Source organism: Onychomys torridus, chromosome 21 (genome assembly GCF_903995425.1).
Source record: "Onychomys torridus chromosome 21, mOncTor1.1, whole genome shotgun sequence".
Taxonomy (NCBI): Eukaryota; Metazoa; Chordata; class Mammalia; order Rodentia; family Cricetidae; genus Onychomys; species Onychomys torridus.
The window spans coordinates 24,203,127-24,225,064 of NC_050463.1; the positions used below are offsets into that span (position 1 = coordinate 24,203,127).

Below are 21,938 nucleotides of genomic sequence, written 5' to 3' on the forward strand. Positions count from 1 at the left end.
AAAAGGATCTGTTATTTTATGTGTATGGGTGTTTTGTCTGAATGTGTCCGTGCACCACTTTTGTGCCTGATGTTTGTGGAAGCCAGAAGAGGGTGTCAGATCACCTGGAACTGGAGTTCCAGATGGTTGGGAGCTACCTGGTTGTGACTCTGACCTGGCTCCCCTGGAAGAGCAGCCAGCCAGTCTTCAGACCTGCAAGCCATTTCTAGCCCCTCAACTAACAGTTAACAGGCTTAAGTCAGACTATGAGTCCTGTAAGTGTTTTGTTTTTGCTTGGGATTCTTTTAGGAATTCTGTTTTGTTCTGTGTTATATGTCATTTAATTTGAAAATAAATGATTGGAAAAGTATGCGGCAGGCGTTAAAAACAAAGCATATTGAATGATTATGTTTTTAGTACTAATGCAGCTCCTTAAAGGAATTTTCTCAACTAGATTGGCTAAATTGATCGAGGTGTCCTACATCCTCTTTTCAAGCTCTTCTAGGAATAGAATAGAATAAAATAAGCTCAGGAGACACCCTTTTCTTGGCAGATTTTAGCAACTTCGGAGGACTACATTATCCTCAAAATTTTAGGATTATTTCTTATCTATTAACTGGTTATTATTTTTCTTGTTAATGGTCTAAGACTTTGTAGTAAATATCAGCAAACAAACATTTTCCTTTAAATGTTTGATCCCCCTTTTGTTTGTTTGTTTTTCGAGACCAGGTTTCTCTGTAACAGCTCTGGCTGTCCTGGAACTTGTTTTGTAGACCAGGCTCCCCCCGCCCTGCCGCCCCCCAAAGTACTTTATTGATGAATTCCTTTTAGTGAGAGTTAGTTCTTCAGATACATTTTCTGTGGAACCATTCGTATTCCTTTTTTTTCTTTCTTGGCGTTGTAGCTTACTTAGTATGATGCATTCACTTCATGAGACATTCTTTCTTTGTTGATGATACTCTCCAGTAGTAATTCCCTTTTAACTTGTAGGTAACGTCACTGCAAAACTCCGCAGTATGTCTTTTGTGGCACTTGTTAATCGTTTGTTTCTCTCAGTCTCTCATACGTTGCACTAAAAACTTACTCCTTTGAGAGCTTGCCTCCCAGTATTTCAGCCTTTTCTAGATTGCAGATGAACTGTGTCTGGAAGACTGTTGTTGCTTTCGTTCTGTCTTTGGTTTTCTTGCATTTGCTGGTAGGCATCGTGTCATGTTTCCCACATCATCAGTCAGCCTGTCAGTTTGAGCAGAAATGACTGGTGGTTGCACTGACCTGGAGATCCGCTCCTTCAGCTGGGTCGTCCTGTTCTTCACAGCTGTGCTTTGCTGATGTGGTAGATAACGTATGCGCTTTCATTTCTTGTTTTTAGAAGTTTAAAATAGCATTGTACAGTTCCAGAGTGAGAATTGGTCTACTTTTAAACAGTTTGACATTTGATGATGTGCCTTTTTTAAAAAACTGAGATAACAAAGTAAAAAAAAAAATTGGAAATTTGAAGAAAATTTGTGCAAAGAAAGCAGCAGTATCCATTTGGGCTAAGCACAGCTTCAGGATTGTAAAAGTGCTAGTGATTTTTAGTTTGGTGCTAGTGTTTAGACTGAATACTGAGTTTGAAAGGCTCTGTAAACAAGTGAAGTGGTATTTCCACTGTCACTCTCCTTTTTAAAATTCGTTTTTAGCTCTGTTCTCCTTTTGGGACTCTTGGCTACATGTTGGATGTTGTGCCTATGCATGCTTCTCTGAGACTTAGTGTGTCCTGATTCATTGTTTTACTCTTGCTACTCAGATTAGAGAAAGACCTTGATGTTTTCAAACTCTTCTGCTTCCTGTCTCCTTATGTCTATTCAGTGGATATTTTATCTGTTATATTATTCAGTTCTAGATTTTTCTGTTATTTCTGTTGGTATGTTTATGTGTGCTCGTGTACTCGTGTGCGTGCGAGCTCACGTGTACAAGAGCATGTCTGAACACACAGAGATCAGTGGTTGATGTCTTTCTTAGTTGCTGTTTAACTTATTTTTGAGATAGGGTCTCTTACTGAACCTGGAGTTCACCAGTTCATCTAGCTGGCTGGAATCTTGCTGGGATTGCAGCTGTGTGCCTGGCATTTTCTGTGGGTGCCAGAGATCCAGACTCACTTCCTGATGCTTGTGTGGCAAGCATTTTGTGTTTACACTAAATTTCTTTTGTATGTGTCTGGGTGTGTATGTGTGTAGGTATGTATGTGTATGCACAAATATGTTTGGAGGCCAAAGGTTGATGTTGAGTTTTTCCTCAATTTCTTCTCCACCTTATTTTTTGAGACAGGATCTCTCACTGATCATATTATATTATGCATTATAGAGTCTGGATTTTTACTCAGTTTTTGTTGTGACAAATTAAAATTAGCTTCTCTGATACTTGTTATGACCATCCAGAATTGATAAGTTAGGGTTTACCCTTGGGATTGTATATTCAAAAAAACTGAGAAGGATCCTTCTTATTGTTTGTACTAAATTTCCTTTGTATGTGTTATTTGTGGGCATGCATGTGTGAACCTGGAACTCACTGATTGACTAGCCAGCTGGCTAGAAAGCCCCAGGAATCCTCCTGGTTCCCACTCCTCAGGCTAGGATTTCAGGTGTGCACCATGTTCTGGGCCTCTTTCCCATTGGTGCAGTGGATTGAACTTTGGTCCTATTTCATGAAAAACATTCGAACTAATTGATTCTCCAGCCCCGTACTATATTTCAAAACTGCCTCTCACAGATCACTTCAAGTCCTTGTTTTTAGGGCTTTGTTTGGACTTGTCTTAGATAGGATCTTATTTGAGGACAAGGTTCTTAACTCTGATTGGGGCTTTACTGGTGTTTCAGCCTGAGGTTTGATGTGTAAGATCTTTCCAGTCTGTCTCAGCTAGAACTCCAAAGGGCCTGCTTTCTGGTACAGGCCTCAGGTGAGTCTTATATAGTGACGTGTTCCTGCGCTGATGAGGTTTATTTATTTTTTTAAATTTTTACTTTATTTGCATTGGTACATTACCTGCACATATGTCTATGCGAGGGTGTCAGATCTTGGAGTTATAGACAGTTGTTAGCTGCCATGTGGGTGCTGGGAATTGAACTCAGGTCCTCTGGAAGAGCAGTCAGTGCCCTTAACCGATGAGCCATCTCTCCAGCCCCACTGATGAGGTTTATTGCCCTTCCCCAAAGGCTTCTGGTTGCTGGCCACTTCTTCTCTAGTGCTCCACCTCACAGATTCCTGGTGCTTTAGTGTTTGTGGACTCAGATTTGCTTGGGCTCACTTCTTCACAGTGTGGTTAGGAAACTACTCACTTCCTAGCTGAGGGATTGAAATGAGCATAGTGTTCACTTTATGAGTGCCTTTCTCAGGGATTGCTGTTTCGTGCCACATGCTCGTTTGTGGCGGAGCACCTGTCTACACTATTTACTTGTGGCAACTCCTTATGCGCCTAGTTACATAGACTTGAAAAAGCAGAGCAAAGGGGCTGGAGAGATGGCTCAGTGCTTAAGAGAGCGAGCACTGGCTGTTCTTCCAGAGGACCTGGGTTCAATTCCCAGTACCCACATGGCAGCTCACAACTGTCTGTAGCTCTGCCTCCAGGGGATCCAATACCTTCATACAGACGTACATGCAGGCAAAATTTACCAATGCACAGAAAATAAAAATAATCATTAAAAAAGCAGAGCAAAAGCAACCAAAGCAAAAGAAGAATTGGGGCTGCTTCCTACCACTTTATCTGCTTTTTCTTCACTTAATCTCATGCTGATTTACAAATCATCCTTAGGGGAGGGGAGAAGTTCAGCAGTTAAGGGCTAATCCTCTGTTCTTGCAGAGGGTCTGAGTTGAGTTCCCAGCACCTACTTCATGCGTCCCAGAATACCAAATAACTCAGCTCCAGGGGATGCAACCCCTCTGACCTCTGCAAGACACTTGTACTCACATGCACATACCCACACACTACTAACACACATACACACACACACACACACACACACACACACACACACAGAGAGAGAGAGAGAGAGAGAGAGAGAGAGAGAGAGAAACAATAGATCTTAAAAACTATTTTTAATTTTTAATAGTTCATATGTATTTTAAGATGCCTAGTATGCCAGTTATGGCTAAAAGTTGGCCATTTTCAGTTTTGAGATACTCAGTATTAATTTTTCCCTACTGGAAATAACACCAGGAAACAGACTTGTACACATTTGTTAACACCTTTGTTCCTTCATAACAAGTTCCTAGGAATAGGGATACTGTGGTATAATCTCTTGAAGGCTTTTAAAAACATTCGCTAGAACGAGCTCTTGAATCCATAGGTGGTATCCTTATTTGAACATGGAATGTAAGTGTGAAGGTCTAAGGACCAGTCTTTAAAGCACTGGCCTTTGTCAGATAACTAATGTTTTAAATGAACTAAGCAGACTTAATTTTACTTCCTATAAATGCTGTTTTAAGTTTGTGTTTGAAATTTGAATAATCTAAAGGATACTTCTATTGTCTCTGAAAAAAGTACTCTGTTCTCTTTCTGTAATTTAGGTTTGGGTTGGTATAATATAGCCAGCATTAGCATTTTATTGTAGTACAGATTGGAAGCATTTTTATTGCCTTATAATTAAACTTATAGTGTTGTGATAGAGTGAAGTCATCTCTGAACATTTTGCTATTGGAATCCATGGTGACTATATATGTGTTTGGTAGACTTAAGATAAAGTATGTAAAGAAGTAAAAAGGTAGTTATCTTTTAAATTATATTTTGTTTCTTAGAGTAATTTTAAGTTCAAGCAAAACTGAGTAGAAAATACAGTTTCTAAATACTCCCTCCTCATTACCATCATCCTGTGTTAGAGTAGTTCATTTATATTACATTAACCTTCTCTGATGTATTATTATCTAAAGTGGATATTCCACATTAGAACCCATTCTTAGAGCTGTATATTCTGTTTTTTAATGTTAATTAATTTGTAAATATGTGATGAGTGTATTCACAATTATTCACAATTATATCATTTCACTGCCCTAAACATTCCTCTGCTCTGCCTGTTCCTTTCCTTGCTCTGAATCTCTGTCAACTATGTTTTGTTTTGTTTTTTTTTCTTTTTTAATTTAAATAAGACAGGTGGTGGTGGTGGTGGTGGTGGTGGTGGTGGTGGTGGTGGTGGTGTGTGTGTGTGTGTTTGTGTGTGTGTGTTTGTGTGTGTGTGTTTGTTTGTGCGTGCGCTTGTGTGTGTACATATACGTGTATACTTGTGCCAGGAATCAGTTGCAGGTGTCATCAACCTTCTCTTTTGAGAGGGTTCTCACTGGCCTGGGGCTTGCCCATTTAGCAGGGTTGGCTGTTCAGTAGACCTCAGGGATCTGCCCAGCTCCACCTCCCCAGAGCTGTGGTTGCCGTAAGCACCCACTCTCTACTCCCTGCTTTTTAGCAGAGGTTCTGGCAGTAAAATGCAGGTTCTCATGCTTTAGTGACTGAAATGTCTTCTCTACCCGGGACAGGTCTCTTTGTAGGTCTTGTGGCGAATAGATATTAGGTGCATTTAGTGTTCTGCTGTGGAGAGAGAGTGAGAATCAGGTGGCCATCCGTAGACATTTTTTAACTTTGACTTTGAAAGTCCCCCTTAGGAGCTGAAGAGGAGAACTGACTCAGGACTGAGCAATCATGGAGAATACTGGTGGACTGAAATATTTCCTACTCTCAGCATTTTGGCATAGAACAATGGTAATATCTGTTTTATACACAGGATTTAGTTTCCATTTAAAAATCTTAGAGTAATACTGAATTGAAAAAGGGTTGATAATGATGCTATTTACCCACTCCTCACTATGATTTGTTCCTCCCCTAAAGTTGGACTAAATGCACACAAAGTATTTCCAGCAAATACTGTTAAAAACAAATGAATAAAAGAAAGTTTATTTATAAATTTAATATTTGTACAGGTTAACATTTTGTGGTTATTTACAATAGAAAGTTTTTTGCTGGTAGAACTATAATAATTTTTATTGTAATTTTGGAGTAAGTGTGCTTTCCTCCAGGCTGGTTTTATTTATGAAATACGTAAGGGTAGGTATAAGATGCCTAGTAATAGTAGTGTATTTAAGTTTTACTAAGTATAAAATTTATTAAATATTAAGCACCTGGCATTTAGAAAATTGTGTATGTGTGTGTGTGTGTGTGTGTGTGTGTGTGTGTATGAGAGAGAGAGAGGAGAGAGGAAGCCTGAAAAACTTGAGGGAAGTTGGCTTGCACTTGTGTCTGTGGGTTCCTGGTATTGAACTCACATTGTCAGGCTTGTGCATCAAATGCTTTTACTCACTGAGCTACCTCGCTGGTCTCAAATCTGGTGTTAAGTAGTCTTTAGGTGTTAGAGACAGCTAGTCAACAAGATGATTGGTGATGCACACATTCCCTGGAGGGAGAGACAGGAGGTACACATGAAAATGTTATTTTAGCTGCTGAAAAGAACTATGTGGGCAAAGCCTATTTCAAAGGGACTGGGAAGGAGTCTGTAATTTGGAATGAGTGAGTGGTCCAGAAAGACCACACTAAGGAGGTAACTGTTGAGCTGACACTTAGGAGGAGATGTGATGCTATGTACATTTCTAAGGCCAGAACATTCTATACAGAGGGATAAGATTCTAAGGTGGGAAACAGGTCTGTTTGCTGAAGGGACACCAGGAAGGCCTGGGCCTTTGGAGACAGACAGGATTGTTGTAGGATGGATGAGAGGGGAGGCAGAGGCTTGATCTTAGGACTCTGGCGGCTCTGGCAAGGACACTAAAGAATTTTCTTTTTTATTGTTTCATGTATTCTTCGATTAAAGTGCAGTGAGAGTTTTATCAGTATTTAAGCTGTTTAGGAGGGGATACATACAGTAAATATGTACTTACATAATATTCAAATGATAAATTAAAATTAACTGAGTATAGGAACATTAAATGTGATAAGGGGTCTTAGGGGATTTTTTATTCTTGGAAAATGACCTTTATTGATTAGAGGTTAACATGAGGGAAGTGTATGATAGACACTCGATGCAGAAGAGTATCATGAGTCTAGGAAGACCTTCCCAATGTGAGGACTGAAGGAACTGGCTTGGTTTACAGAGGGGAGTTGTACCAAATGACAGAGAGATGGGCTGTGAGGACAGTTGTAAGACAGATTTTAATGAAGAGATGTATTTAGTTGTCTCTTGGAGGTTGGGTTAGTTTTGGGGAGGGGAGCAAGTGTGTTAGTGAACACTAATGTGATATAAAGGAGATAAAAGACTGAGAGAACCAGTGTGATTCAAGGCCAGGGCAAAGGACACATGTTAAGGATGGCCCCAGATTTGTGCCTTAGCAATAAGTATGCGGTGATGTTAGGCTATGGGTAGCCACTGGTGGGGTGAGAGTCCCAGTAGTATTTGGCATTTCAAAGTAAAAGTTCCTGTGGGACTATTTTAAACTACGTTGACCTTAGCAACACCCATAGTCTTACTGTGTACCACACTAGTTAAACTCATTTAATACTGATGACAACCGTATGAGGTAGAGGTGTGATTGCCATTTATAGATGAGAATAGATAGGCACAGGGAAGCTCTCACATTGATATGGGAATTTTCCTTTCTCTTGCTGGTGTTAACTTCTGATTAAGCTTGGGAACTTAATCACACACTTTTGCATACTGTTTTATCACTTATCTCGTCTTTCCTAATGATTTTTTAACATGGGATTTTTTAAATGTCTGTACCTGTCCTGCAATGCTAACTTTTGTGAATTCAAAGATCCTAATGAGCCGCAGCCAAATGTTATTGAAAAAGGAAATGATAATGTCCTCTTTAATTAAATGTTGATTACTTTTACTTCCAAACATTCTTTGGACTCGCTTGTTCTCTGTAGTGCATTATCACCACTCAAAGCACATTTTGAAATAATGTTGACTTGGCTGTACAGTGTTAAAGGTGCCTTTTGATATGGCTGGCAAGGAAGCAAATCAGATAAGCTGGATGTTTCCTCCTATAAAAAGTCCTTAATATAGATAGAAGTGCCGATCTGTGGGTGGTGTTTATGTGGACAATGTGTTGTTTCATTGTGACTAATAATGTCCTTCTAAGTGGGTGGGCCCTTCTCTTGAGAAAAAAGAACACAGTAGATATCAGAGGTCTCCTTAGAGTGGAAATTGACACTTAGTGGACAGGCTCAAGGGAGTGTGACTTACAATTTTTGATGTAGGAATGTTGATAAGGTCCCCACTGTTAACCTAATTGCTGCATGGGATCAAGAGGTTAGTAGAGAAACTGAGCAAGGAATATATCAAAAGGTATTAAGATACTTTCAGTGATTTTAAGAACAGAAAACTAAACTTTGAACAGTTGTCTTCCATTTACATTTTCTGTAGTTATTTTTTTCCATCATTATTCAATGAAGCATTTTCTGCAAAAGTTACCTTATCGTGGTTTGTGGTAGTGACCAAAGGAATGGGCTGGTTGTTTATAGACGCTGTGGCTGTGGCGTTTGAGAAAAAGCCCCAGTGCACAGTGCACCTGCCTGACCTTCTAGTGACTGTCTTTCTCCACTAAAACAGTCCTGCGCGCTTTGCTTGGCAAGGACATTATGTGAGTCTTATTTGGAACATTTGGGACTTGTTAGCATTATTGGGTCATATTTGGACATGACCCTAACTTGACTTTTCCAATTCCAGAATGAAAATCTACAGGCCTTAATCTTTGTGCTGTGGAGTCATTTTAGGTGATGACTACGGGAGAGCTGCTGGACTGTGAGGTGTCTGTGCCTAGCTGCAGTGTTCCCAAAGCACACTGTTTGCAGAGTCCAGCCTGCAGTGCTGGACAGAGCTGTTGCTCAGTTAGCGGGCCGGTGGGTTTAACTGAGCTAGAGGATAAAGTGGGAAATCTGACCGATAGTGTTTGCCCTATTCTAGAAGGATTGAAAAATCCTTTTTTTATAACTGTTCTCAAATGTTCTTCAGAGAGAGTATTTTCAAGTTTGCTTTAGGTGAGGTCCTTAAGGAAAAGTTGGTAATGTAGGGTTAAAGTAACCCGTCTCTCTTTTTAAATTCTAGGTGAGGATTTTGAAGATGATGACCTAGGAAATTCAGATGAGGTTATGAAGAAACCATGCCCCGTGCAGATTGTTCTTGCTCATGAAGATGACCATAACTTTGAGCTTGATGAAGAGGCCTTGGAGCAGATCCTGCTACAGGAGCACATACGGGATCTTAACATAGTCGTGGTGTCTGTGGCAGGAGCTTTTCGGAAAGGGAAATCGTTTCTCCTGGACTTTATGCTTAGATATATGTATAACAAGGTGAATAGCGTCTTTTAAATTGACCCAACTAATACAGGAAATTGCCAACCAACTTAAAAAAAAAGACAGAAGCCAAAGTTGTATTTTTAATTTCTAGCTGTGTCCCAAGTATCTGAATATACCCTGAAAGACCACTGAGGTATCGTGCACCCCGCTTTTGCTATTTCCTTACACATTTTCCTTTTTGTCCACGTGCAGTGGATGAAGTAGACACAGAGAGAGACCTTTGTAAAAATACGTCTGCATTCCTCACATAGTTACGTGTAGTGATAAAATCCAGTTCTTCAGAGAGCCTTCCATGTTGTCTGAGCCTCATCTCTTCCTGGAAGTCAAATAAACTACAACACTGGAGTTTTTTGTATGGTTTGTTTTGAAGAGAATGCTATGCTGTTTCTTGGATGTTGCCGTATTTGTGGCTGATGTTTTCATCAGAGGCCTTCCTATACTTCTGAGGCCATGATGTACCCTTCCCTACTTTCATGGTTTTGCTATTTTATTAATAATGCTTTTGAGTTGTTTGGGGCTTTTAGCTAGTTTACTATCACTTCGGAAAGGCCCTTTTTTTTTTTTTTGATTATGTTTCTCTAGTTTCTACTAAAAATATGTTTCGATAGGTGCATTTCCCTCTACACATTCTCACTTTTAGATGGTATGAGAGTTTTTATTTTTCCTTCCCTGCCTTTGACTTAAACCCTGAAGAAAAGTGGAGGGAATGCTGAGTCACTTTAATCAGAATGCTTTTCTAATGGCTGGAAGTTGAGCAGAGGGAAGGGAATTTGACAGGAAGCAAGAAGAAGGTACTGGGAAATTTTGGAGTAGGACACTAAGGTGGGATTGCTTTATGGGGTCTTTGACATTCAGAAGCTACATGAGGACACTGGAAATCACACTTGGCTGAGTTATGTGACTGTCTAAACAGCCGTCTGACTGCTTACCTTGGTAGTCCTCTGTCTTGATGAGAAGGAAGGTGAACAGTCTCCTTGGTTTTTCCAGGAAGCAGTGCATAGAGTCTTCCATAGGAATCTCTTCAGCATTCTTCAATGTCCTTAGTCTCAAGAATGTAGTTCACATTAGTGAGCAGTATTTTATGTGTTTAGCCAACTAAGAAAGCTGTTATATTTTAAAGTTTTCCACTTAAGGCTTATTTCTGAAAGAATGAAATACATGAATAATGTCATAGTACTTAAAAAAAAATCTGTTCATTTCCAGGCGATAAAGATCTTCTGTATTTTGAGGTTCTCCCATTCCTTAAGTTAACTTTTTTTTTTTTAAATTTATAGATACCTCTATGAGCTGTGTACTTCAAGTAGTGCCTTTGATTCTAAATAGGTCAGAGATAGTAAGTGGAGTGTTGGAAGGGGAAGGGCACTTAGATTACTTGTCTAGAAATAATACGAAGTTTCACCTCAGGCAACATTGCTGCCTCTCTGGTAATCAGGGACTGTCCAGAGTGAGAGATAGCTCTTACTTTTTTTTTTTTTTTTTTTTTTTTTTTTTGAGCTAAGGATCGAACCCAGGGCCTTGCACTTACTAGGCAAGTGCTCTACCACTGAGCTGAATCCCCAACCCGGCTCTTACATTTTATGTGCTCAAAATCACAGGACTAAACGGAGGTTCTGTAGTCACAGAATGGCCTGAGTAAAGTGACACACACACCTACTCAGTGACTTCTAAGTTGAAATAGCTTTCTTAACTGCCAGTTGGAAGGTTTCATATATAATAGAATGCCTGATAGAATCACTTTATTTTTTAATCAGACATTTGACAGGATCTGATTTTTTATTTTGTTGATAACATACTAACGTTAGCGATGGGTCATGCTTTTCCTATGAAATGTAGGTAAAGAAGACATGACAGTCACTTTAATGAGTAGTGAGTTCTAGAAGAGGAAATTAAATCATGCAACCACAGACAGCTTGGTGGTGGTAATGGAAAATAGGTGATGTTTTTCCCCCTTCAAAGTATGTATACTCTTGTGTTTTGTAGAATTTTAATTTCTGTTTCTACTGATAGTTTAGATAAATACATTTTTCCTTCAAATTTAAGCTTGGTTTACACACTGAAAGATGCATATATCTACAGTGTACACAGCTTGATGAAACTTTATGCATGTTTGTACACACACCTTCATGACCACCATCCCAAAGTACTTCCTGTTCTGAACCTTTTCCCATCTGTTCCTCTCTGGTTTTTAACGCCAGTGAATGAAATCATCCTGTAGATAACTGTTGCCTTATTCCAGTAACTTTGTAACTGTCAGATGCGCTGATACTTTTGCGTGCAGTAATAGAACTCATTCTTGGTGTTTCACAACATGATTAAAATGTAGTTTACTTGCTTATTAATCTGTTGATGGATATTTGATTTGCTTTGACCTAAGTAATTTTTAGTCTGTTGAATCATCTTTGAAAATGAAGTAGGTTATCTTAGTGATAGTTTCTCTTCTCTCTCCCCCAAATACACGCGAAGGAGATTAGATGCTGCTGTTAAGTCCCCTCTATCTAGGCTATTTTCTTCCCTTCCTTCTGAGATTTTGATTTTGTAACCTGAATTAACTTTCCAGCTTTCCAAATGTTTTTATATAGAGGGCCTAAATTAGTGTGAGTGATTTCAGCTAGAAAAATTTTTGTTAGGTGTTGCAGAAGCTACAGAAGTTAGGAGTGGATGAGATAGAGGAGCTTACAGGACATTGTTTGATGTCCTTAGTAGAGTGTTTAAATGGGGCTCTTGTGATTGGAATTCATGAATTGCTGGAAAATAGTCTTTCACTCTAGCATTTGCAATACTTTTTCACCTTAAGCTTCAGAATGTATGTACTGCCTTTTTGAGTAATATAAAAAAATTATAGTACCTGTGTCATGTAGTATTTTAATTCTGGATGTCTGAAAGCCAGGTGTGAAATTTCAGAGATTTAGGGTTTTCGTGTGAAGTTTTTGTTAATCTAGCTAGAAGAAGGCCTCTGTTAATGCTCTCTAGCTGTGGGGCCATGTGTTTTAATTTTCACCCCTCTTCCATTGTCTTGGGTTTCCCTAAAACTCCACTTTTTTGTGTATAGAGTGTGTTTTCTTTTTGCCATTTCCTCTGGTTCTGAAGGTTTTTAATTTCACACAATCCCGGTTGTCTGTCCTTGGTGTTCTTTCCTATCCTTAGAAGTTTTATGATGATTATATTGAATTTCGCTGTTTTATGCTAATCTCTGAGCAGGATCTGCCTGTCTCCAGTGTCATCTTCAGCTTCTTACTTCAGTGTTGAAAAGTTTTTATTGCGGAGTTAGTTTACTTCTTCGGTTAGATTTATTCTTCAGTGTTTTGTTGTTTTGAAGCTGTTGTCTCCCTGATTGCTTCTTAGCATATTTGTCGTTGTGTGAAAAGCTGCTTATGTCGGTTTGCATCAGGCCACTTTGCTGAAGGTATTCTGTTTTCGAATCTTAGATGGTCTTTAATAAAAAGCCCAGGGCCAGATATTGGGGTGAAAGCTGAAAGATCAGAGAAGCACAACAGCTGGCCACTAGTTCTGACCTCTACGAAATCCTCAGCCTAAAGGAGAGAGTTCCTGTTTTTATACCGTTCTCTGCCCTGCCATATTACTACTTCCTGGGATTAAAGGTGTGTGTGCTTCCCAAGCAAAGATGAGATCTCAAACTTGTCTAGTTTTGATTTTAGAGGAAATGCTTTGAGTTTTCCTAATTTATTTAGTATAATATTGGATCCAGGTTTGTTTTATGTGGGCTTTACTGTACTGGAGTTTTTCTATTTTAGGTTCTTTGAGACTCTTATCATGAAGGGGGGATGAGGCTTTTGTCAAAGGCCTTTTCTGTACCTTTTGAAATGATGAGAATGGTGACTGGCTATGATCTTCACTATTTTTTTTCATTTAATATATTTTTAATTTTTTGAGATATGGTCTTGCTCTATACCCCAGCCTAGTCTTGAATGTTCACTGATTCTTTTACTCCAGTCTCTGAAGTGCTGGGATTCTGGTGCTGGGTCCTTCACTTCTTATTTCCACCTCCACTGCTTACCCTGGACAGGACGGTAAAGGGGGCTGAAGTTGCCTAATGTGCCTTCCCATTCCACATACACACACATCTCTGGTGGGTTAGTTTGCCCAGAAGGACAGGTCTCTGTCACAAGGACTGTTCTGGGTGTATGTAATTGAAAACAATTATTTCCCCCTAGTGAATTTAATTTAAAAATTTCTGTTTTCTTTCAACTGTACCTTGAGAACTTGGAGTTCTGTGAGCAAAGCCTACAAGTATAGGGTCTACCTCTAGGCTTAAGTCAGTCTAGTTCTGCTTTTGCTGGGAACTCATCTGGGGGCAGTTATTGGCCTCTTAGGTTTGGGGTGATATTTTGCTTGTGAACTCAGTTTTTTTTATCCAAGGAAAAAAGTCATAATTTTGGAATTTGACTGTTTTTTTGTTTTTGTTTTGTTTTATTTTTTGTTTTTGGAAGGACTTAAAGACTTCAGCTTTTACAAATGAGGCTGAAACTCAAAGTCCATTGTAAGATGGAAGTCAAATGCCTATGTCAGACATCAACTCAGTAACTGGGGCTCTGTCTCCTTTTCATTCTAGCAGCTGTAAGACGAATTGCTAAACAGTCTTATTAGTAAAAAACCCAAAACCAGATATTGGGGTGAAAAACCAAGAGATCAGGGAAATAGGACAAACCACAGACAACTTCACCTCACCAACGCCTCAGTCTCCAAAGAGAACTACTTCCTGCACACCCACGCCTATATGCCTTTCTGTTCTGCCATTTCATTTCCTCTCTCTGCCCAGCTACATCACTTCCTGTCTGTCTGTACAGACCTCCAGACCTCTATGGTTAGTGCTGGGATTAAAGGTATGTACCACCACACCTGGCTCTGTTCCCAGTGTGGCCTTGAACTCACAGAGAGTGCTACCATTGTCTGACCTCTATGTTTACTACAGTGGCTGGCTTTTTCCTCTGATCCTCAGATAAACTTTATTGGAGTGCACAAAGAAAATATCACCACAAGCAGACCTTGGGACACTTTCTTTTTTTCAGAAGAAAACAACTTTATTTTCATTAGCTCACAAAAAACAACACAGTTGGTTCAAGGAGGCCATCACTTGCCCAGTCCTAATACTAGAAGCCTCAGTGAATATCTACACAATTAGAACTCTTTTGATTTTTCGAGACGGGGTTTCTCTGTGTAGTTTTGGCGCCTGTCCTGGATCTTACTCTGTATCCCAGGCTGGCCTCAAACTCAAAAAGCTCCACCTGGCTCTGCCCCCCTTGTGCTGGGATTAAAGGTGTGCGCCACCACCGCCTGGCACAATTAGAACTCTTTAATAGCTATTCTCAAGCAATGGAGCTATTAGAAAGAAGGTTTAGTCAGGGTCCACACTTGCACTGTCAGTTATGTAGAGCCCATCTCGATTTCTTGAGTTTCAACCTCTTGATTAGATCAAACCACTTGCAGTTCTGCACTGCTGCAACACCTCGTTGAAGCCCTTGTAGAGCTTAACATCACTCTGGTTCTGGGCACACTCCAGAAACTGTTTGATCTCAAGAGACTGCTGGGTTCCCTGGGGCTCCTGGTAAGTGATGGTAAGTGATGTCAGGCCTTACCGGCTCAGCATTACCACCTCCACTGAAGCCCCTGTGATGGCATGACCCAGGGTGTGCTCCACTGCAGAGCCCACAGCCATATCCGCTGTAGTGATGGCCATCTGGGCCATCAGGCCTGGCTGCCTGGGTGCAGAAGCAGGTGAGCCAACTGCAGATGGTGCAGCTGCTGCTGGAGGATGAGCTGCAGGTGCTGGTCTGGGAGCAACCCTCATCTAAGGGGCCCGGCTGGCCAGAGGGGCCACCCGGGAAGAGCGGCTTCTGCTTCCACACGGCATCCTAGGTGTTCACACTCTCGGAGTCAGTAAAACTACTAACTGCAAAATGCCTGCTGGGACACTTTTCTTTTCTTTCTTTTTTTAAAGCGATAGCCATAGAATAAAATTTATTGTCTTTCCACTTTCAAGTGGTACGAGGTTCAGTCACATTGTGACTGGAGTGGCCATCTTCTTTCTGGTCTGCAGCTTAGAAGCTTGAAGGTACTAACCCACTTTCCCTCCTGTAGGCTCTGGAAGCCAGCATTCTTTTCTTTCTCAGGATGTATTTATTTGTGTATTTATGTAGATGAGTGCTTTACTTGCATGCATGCCTGCAGGCCAGAAGAGGGCGCCAGATCCCATTACAGATGGTTGTGAGCCACCATGTGGGTGCTGGGAATTGAACTCAGGACCTCTGGAAGAGCAGCCAGTACTCTTAACCTCTGAGCCATCTCTGCAGCCCCGCATTCTTCTTTCTTCTTTTGACTACCCTGTGCACCTCTTAGAAGTGGGAATCATACAATGTTGAGTGTCTTCATGGTCACAGGTACTCTTCATGATGAGCCTTTAAAAACAGACTGACCTGAGTTCCTCTTTACAGTGTAATTAGGTCATCAGAATTGTCTTGAATTTGTGACCTGAGTCATTCATAATTTCTATTTGTCCAGCCCCAGAATAGAGTACTTGGACATGAGACAGTTGGATGCATGGGTAACAAATAGTTTCAAACTGTTGGAAATGTTTATAATTTCTTCCAGGACTTCATGTTCTCACATAGTCACTGGGAAATACTAAACTGCAGTAGGTGAATAAAGTGGTGTGCACACATGTTCTGTCTGCTAATGTTGGCTTTATATAAAGATTTTTGCTTGTGGTTATTTCTGTGGGAAATGCCTTGTAGTGAGGGAGCATCTCCTCTCTCCCTCCCTCTTCCGACCCCCTTGTCTCTTTCACTGCCGAGTGTGATGAGTTATGGCTTTTAGATTCCAGCCTCACTATCATGAAATGAGTTTTGAGATGTTTTGTCTCTACAGTAGCACATGGTATCAGATTAGTTCTTTTTGAATTCCTAGGTTTGCTTTTAAGTTCTGGGATGAAATAAGGTCTGTTTAAAAACAAGATAGATTCTAGAACCCACTAGAATGTCTTTAAGGGCAAGAATGTTTTTGTTCATTTGGGGAACTCTAGATTTATAACACTGTTCAGAATTTGGTAGAAGATCAGTAAATATTTGTTGACTGAATTTATAACTATTTTTTGAAAGCCTTCTGTGTTCAGTATGTTAGAGAAATAATATATTTTATGTGTTTGAGAATTTGGTTATCTAGGATTCCTGATTTACTTTTCTTTATCTTTTTTTTTTTTGTCAGAGCTGAGGGCCGAACCCAGGGCCATGCGCTTGCTAGGCAAGTGCTCTACCACTGAGCTAAATCCCCAACCCCTTCTTTATCTTTTTTACTAGATAATTAACATTTTAAAAGTATTTGCCAGAGTGAACTAAGAAGAGATTATACATAGTGATAAATTTCTGTGAGACAATAATTCACTTTAGTGTCTTTGAAGATGGGGTTTACAAGCATGTTATAAGTATATGATTTTTGTCAGCTTTTAAGATGTATTTTTTAATTGTCTTTGTCCTTATTTCTAGGAATAAAACAATCACATTCCTTTTATACCTGATACCTATATTCCAAAGAAAGCATATTGAATTTTATAAGTAAAAATCTTTATTCTTTTAATATTGTTAGTGCTTCCTTATAAGCCAGGCAGAATGAAGCAGAGCTTGAGTTTTCATGAACTTAACATTCTCATCTAGGAGACAGAGAAACTTGATATCACATTGAATAAAACCAGATTCTCTGAGATCAGAGTCTTTGAACTTATCTTTGTAGGTTAGATGTTGGAAAAGAGAATCTATCCCATATTTGATACTTACGTTGACATTGTAGGGGAATGAACACTAGTTTCTTACATAGGGCATTTCATTCCTCCGCAGTGCCCAAACATGTTTTGAGTCTAGGCAGGAGAAGGTATAGAGCTAAGCAGTATGTATGTAGGGTTATCTGATCATATGATGTGTTAGAGACAGGAGGGTGTGTATTGTGTTGGGATCTGTGGAATGTTGGGAGCAGAGATTGGGAAAAATGAAAGATGGGTTCTTAGGCGGCAGATCTCCAGGTGGCCGTACAGGTAGGGTGGAAGCCATAGAAAGCTTTTCAGAAGATAGAGACATTTCTTGTGGAAATAAGTGACGGAAAAAGTGATACAAAGGGTCCAGTTTGAAATCTATGAACTGTAGAGTGGGGCCAGACCGATGCTTGTCTAGGGAGATCATTGATTTTCTAACACCAGTGAAGGGTGCTTTATGAAACACCAGTCCAGGAAATACCGTGAATGGAGTTGTATGGTATAGTGTTCTTGAAACCAGCAGAAATGAGGACCTGAGTTAAAGTGTTGAAAAGTGAGGACAATAAATGAATGCAAGAGAATTTCTAATGCATAGCATTGGTAGCTTATTGGGAATGGAGTTTTGTGGACTCGGAGGACTGATTCAGGTTCAAGGCTGTTTTCTCAGTATGTGATGTTTAGGTGTTGCTGTGTTTTATTTGTCTGCCTTGTATGTACTTTCATAAATTACATCCTCGTTGATCTTGTCTTAAATATATCTCCACCCCTAATTTGCATTTTATAATCTGTTTTGGATTAGAGATTCAAATTTATTAGAAATACTTCAGAACTGGGTGGTGGTGGCGCATACCTTAAATCGCAGCACTTGAGAGGCAGAGGCAGGAGAATCTCGGCATTTGAGGCTAGCCTAGTGTACAGAACTAGTTCCAGGACAGCCAAGGCTACACAGAGAAAGTCTGTTTCAGAAAAAAAAAAAAAGAGTTCTGACACAAAATTTTCTTTGAGATGCTTTAAATAAAGGATATGTAGATTTTAAAATGTGAACATCTTAACATATGGCAGAGTTAGTCATTTTTATTGCATATTTACCATTCTCAACATATTACATTGTGTTATACTAACTTTGTATTTGTAATATTTATTTAGGGTGGTGGACATTGAACCTAGGCAAGGCCTTATGTATATAGGCAAGTGCTCTCTCATTGGACTATACTCCGGCTCCATACTATATAATTATAGTCATTGTAGCCCTGCGACTTGAGTTAAAACCTACACACACCCCATCACCCACCCATACATTCCCACATACCCACATCCCTGCCCCCATACTAGTGATGAGGATCAAACCTAGGGCTCTAGGCTTATTAGGCAGATTTTCTACCTTTAAAGCTAAATTTCCAGCCTCCAGAGATTTTATTACAGAAAAATTCTCAAGCATACCTCAACATAAAGAGAATAATATTATAAACCCCAGTGTACCTGTAGACATTTGGTGGTCTTGTTTTACCTATTTCCTTTGCCTGTGTGTGTGTGTGTGTGTGTGTGTGTGTGTGTGTGTGTGTGTGTATGTTTATGTTTGATGTATGTATGTATGTATGTATGTATGTATGTATGTATGTATGTATGTACGTATGTATGAATGAATGTTTGTTTGTTTCCTGGACTGTTTTAAAGCAATTGCCAGGAAGATAAATATCCTTTTACCACTAATATTTAGGTATATAATAGATAAAGACTCAATTATATTTTTCATGCACACAAAATGTCATTTCTGGTGTTTTCCTGTAGTTTTCTTTTTCTTCTTTTTACAATTAAAGTTTGTATTTGCCTGCTTGTTTTCTTTTTGGTTTTTTCATGACATGGTTTCTCTGTGTAGTTTTGGTGCTTGTCCTGGATCTCACTCTGTAGACCAGGCTGGCCTCGAACTCACAGAGATCCACCTGGCTCTGCCTCCCGAGTGCTGGGATTAAAGGCGTATACCACCACTGCCCGGTGCCTGTTGGTTTTCTAAAGAGAGAAAGAAGGCATGGAGTTGGATGGGTGGGAGGTGGAGAGGATCTGGGAGGAGATTGGGGAAGAGAAACCATGATCACAATATAGTGTATGAGAAAAATAGTTTAAATAAAACAAAAGAAATTTGTGTATGCCCATTTAGCACATCTCGTAGGGAGGACAATTTATTTGGGTCCAGATGTCTGCTTGTTTTGTAAAAAGGCTTTCCCCCTAAACCAGATTGCTAGAGTCAGGTTCCAAACAAGTCTTGGTTATTTTTACAGTCCCAGCAATGTGAAGTGTTTTGAATATACTATTCTAGGAGAGGGCTACTGTTCTGACAGTCCTGCTGTCTGGAACTTGGTTTTACTGTTTTGTAAAAGATATTAAAATAGCTGGTTTTATGATCTTCAAACATAGAAGAGCTTCCCCAAAGAGCAAGAGTGGGTGTGTGTACTCCCACGCACCTAGAAGTCAAGAGCGGAAGCTCAGACAGTTTGACAAGGCTGATTGGAGGAGACCAGTGCTCCGCACAGGACTGGACTGTTTGCATGATGCCAGACGGGGGTGTTTATCTCTTTGGACATAGACTCCTCCTCTGTAAAATGTGGAATGGGTGATCGAAAAGTTTTACAGTTCCTAATTTGGGTATGTTTATTTTATATTTATCCTTGATTTTAACAGGACTCTCAAAGTTGGATTGGTGGAAACAATGAACCACTGACTGGCTTCACATGGCGAGGTGGTTGTGAAAGAGAGACCACAGGCATACAAGTCTGGAATGAAGTCTTTGTGATCGACAGACCTAATGGAACGAAAGTAAAATTCTGTTTATACCTTCTGTTTCCTCCTGTATTTTTTTATGAGCAATTTTCTGGTATTAAAATTTAAAACAACAAAGCACCTATTAATGTCAGGTGGTTTAATGACTAGGGTGTTAAAATGTATAATGTATAAATACCTTTCTTGATTTAATTACTTTTTTGAACTTTATCACTTAATTATGATTTTTGCAGGCATTTTTGGTGACCATTTTACTAAGTATTTTAAACTTACACATTCCTAGGTGGCTGTGCTGCTGATGGATACCCAGGGTGCCTTTGATAGCCAGTCAACCATTAAAGACTGTGCCACAGTGTTTGCTCTGAGCACTATGACCAGCTCTGTCCAGGTGAGGGCGTGTGCTGTGATCAGTTCATCCAATCCTACCTCTGTGCAACCTCTGCAAATGCTTTTGACTGAGGAAAAATGGATCGGAGGCTAGAGAGAGCAAGTTGTGCTTCTTATTAGTTACTCACATTTCTCTGGGTGCTTTTCTGGCTCTTGGTGTAAAGTTAAATACTTCACAAAAAGGTGAAATGAGTCACCTTCGCTTTATTTATTTATTTTTTGCCCCCCCGCCCCCAAGCTGAGGACCGAATCCAGGGCCTTGCACTTGCTAGGCAAGCGCTCTACCACTGAGCTGAATCCCCAACCCATTTTGCTTTATTTTTTATCATTATAGAACCAGTTTTTTATTAGCTCTTTGAGAATTCAGTGATCATATTTACTCCCTTCTCCCAACTCTTCCCAGATCATCCCCACCTCCCTACCAACTGCATCTTCATTTTTAAAAAGTCAACAAATCATTCCGTCCAATTTGTGCTGCTGATACTTTGGGTATGTGTCCATCTACTGCAGCTTGGCAAACCTGTCGGAGGCCACACCCTTAATGAGAACTGACTCTTCTTCCAGGAGCTGCGATGTCAGGAGCCCTTCAGCTAGAGGTGGAACTTGCTGCCTGCCCCCCTCTCTGCTGGGATTCTGTCTGGTCCGAGCTTATTTATTTATTTAGGTTTTTCGAGACAGGGTTTCTCTGTGTAGCCCTGGCTATCCTGGAACTCACTTTGTAGACCAGGCTGGCCTTGAACTCAGAGATATTCCTGCCTCTGCCTCCTGAGTGCTGGGATTAAAGGTGCACACACCACTGCCCAGCAAGAATTAATATTGAATTTAGAAATTCAAATGATAGTTAGAAATTGACAGCACTGCTTTGGTTTAGAAGGGGATACTGTCCCATGTGTATCACTCACTCTAATTGTACTTGTTCTCCCAAGTCCCCCCTGTTCAGCTAGGTGACCTCTGTATAATTAGAGTGCTAAGTGACATGTATCAGATTTTCCTTTTTGAGTCATTTGTGATTGGTAACTCCCTGGCTCAGAAATGAATGATTGGAGTATGGTCTCAAATCCTGCTGGGGTTAGTATCTATGAGGAAGGCTGTCTGAGTACAGTAAGTTGCCCTTCATGTGGTAGTTCATAGCCAGCACTGTCACAGCGTCCTAGAACTTGGTGATTTTAGTAATGTCTGAAACATAGCAGTCTGATCCCCGTCCCCTTCTTCCATAACTTAAAGCACCTGAGTGGGAAGAAGGCTGGGTATTATGTATGCAAAGAGGGGTTCTTTTCAGCCTAGTTCCTGTTAGAGCTAAGGATCTGTCACCACTTACTAAGCCGCCATACTCCTGACAACCCTCAGAAGCCCTTCGTTTTTGTTCTTTTTTCTCTGCAAAATAGCATGACAGTAGATCCTGAGAGGCAGCCGAAGCTATCTTTTTCTAGTTGTATTTCACATTTAGTTGGTGATGCTGGGGCCTTGCCTTTTTTACATTATAATGAAGGAGCTCTCTGTCCTAAATTTTGTTGCTATTCCCTGGTTTCTAGAACTTTTTGATGGTAGGAGATTTGGTTTTGGATAACTCACACCACTCATTTTCTTGACTATATAGAATGAGGATTTTACTTATCCTGCTTATCTCTTATGCAGTTGTTGTGTATTATAAGAGATGAGATCTAAAGGAGAGGATGCATATAATAATAATAATAATAATAATAATAATAATAATAATAATAATAATAAATT

General features: G+C 40.0%; 1 protein-coding gene and 1 pseudogene across 4 annotated transcripts in view; one reads left to right on the top strand and one right to left on the bottom strand.

The window, feature by feature from the left end:
- Atl2 (atlastin GTPase 2) overlaps positions 1 to 21,938 on the top strand; it is a 48,526-nt gene that overhangs the window by 11,473 nt on the left and 15,115 nt on the right. For all 4 annotated transcript variants that reach the window (XM_036170559.1, XM_036170560.1, XM_036170561.1 and 1 more), the window contains 3 exons: positions 9,039 to 9,283; positions 19,722 to 19,856; positions 20,104 to 20,208. In XM_036170559.1, coding sequence (XP_036026452.1) covers positions 9,039 to 9,283; positions 19,722 to 19,856; positions 20,104 to 20,208 — 485 coding nt within the window. The remainder of the gene's footprint in view (positions 1 to 9,038; positions 9,284 to 19,721; positions 19,857 to 20,103; positions 20,209 to 21,938) is intronic.
- On the bottom strand, positions 14,715 to 15,158 carry LOC118571536 (annotated as a pseudogene).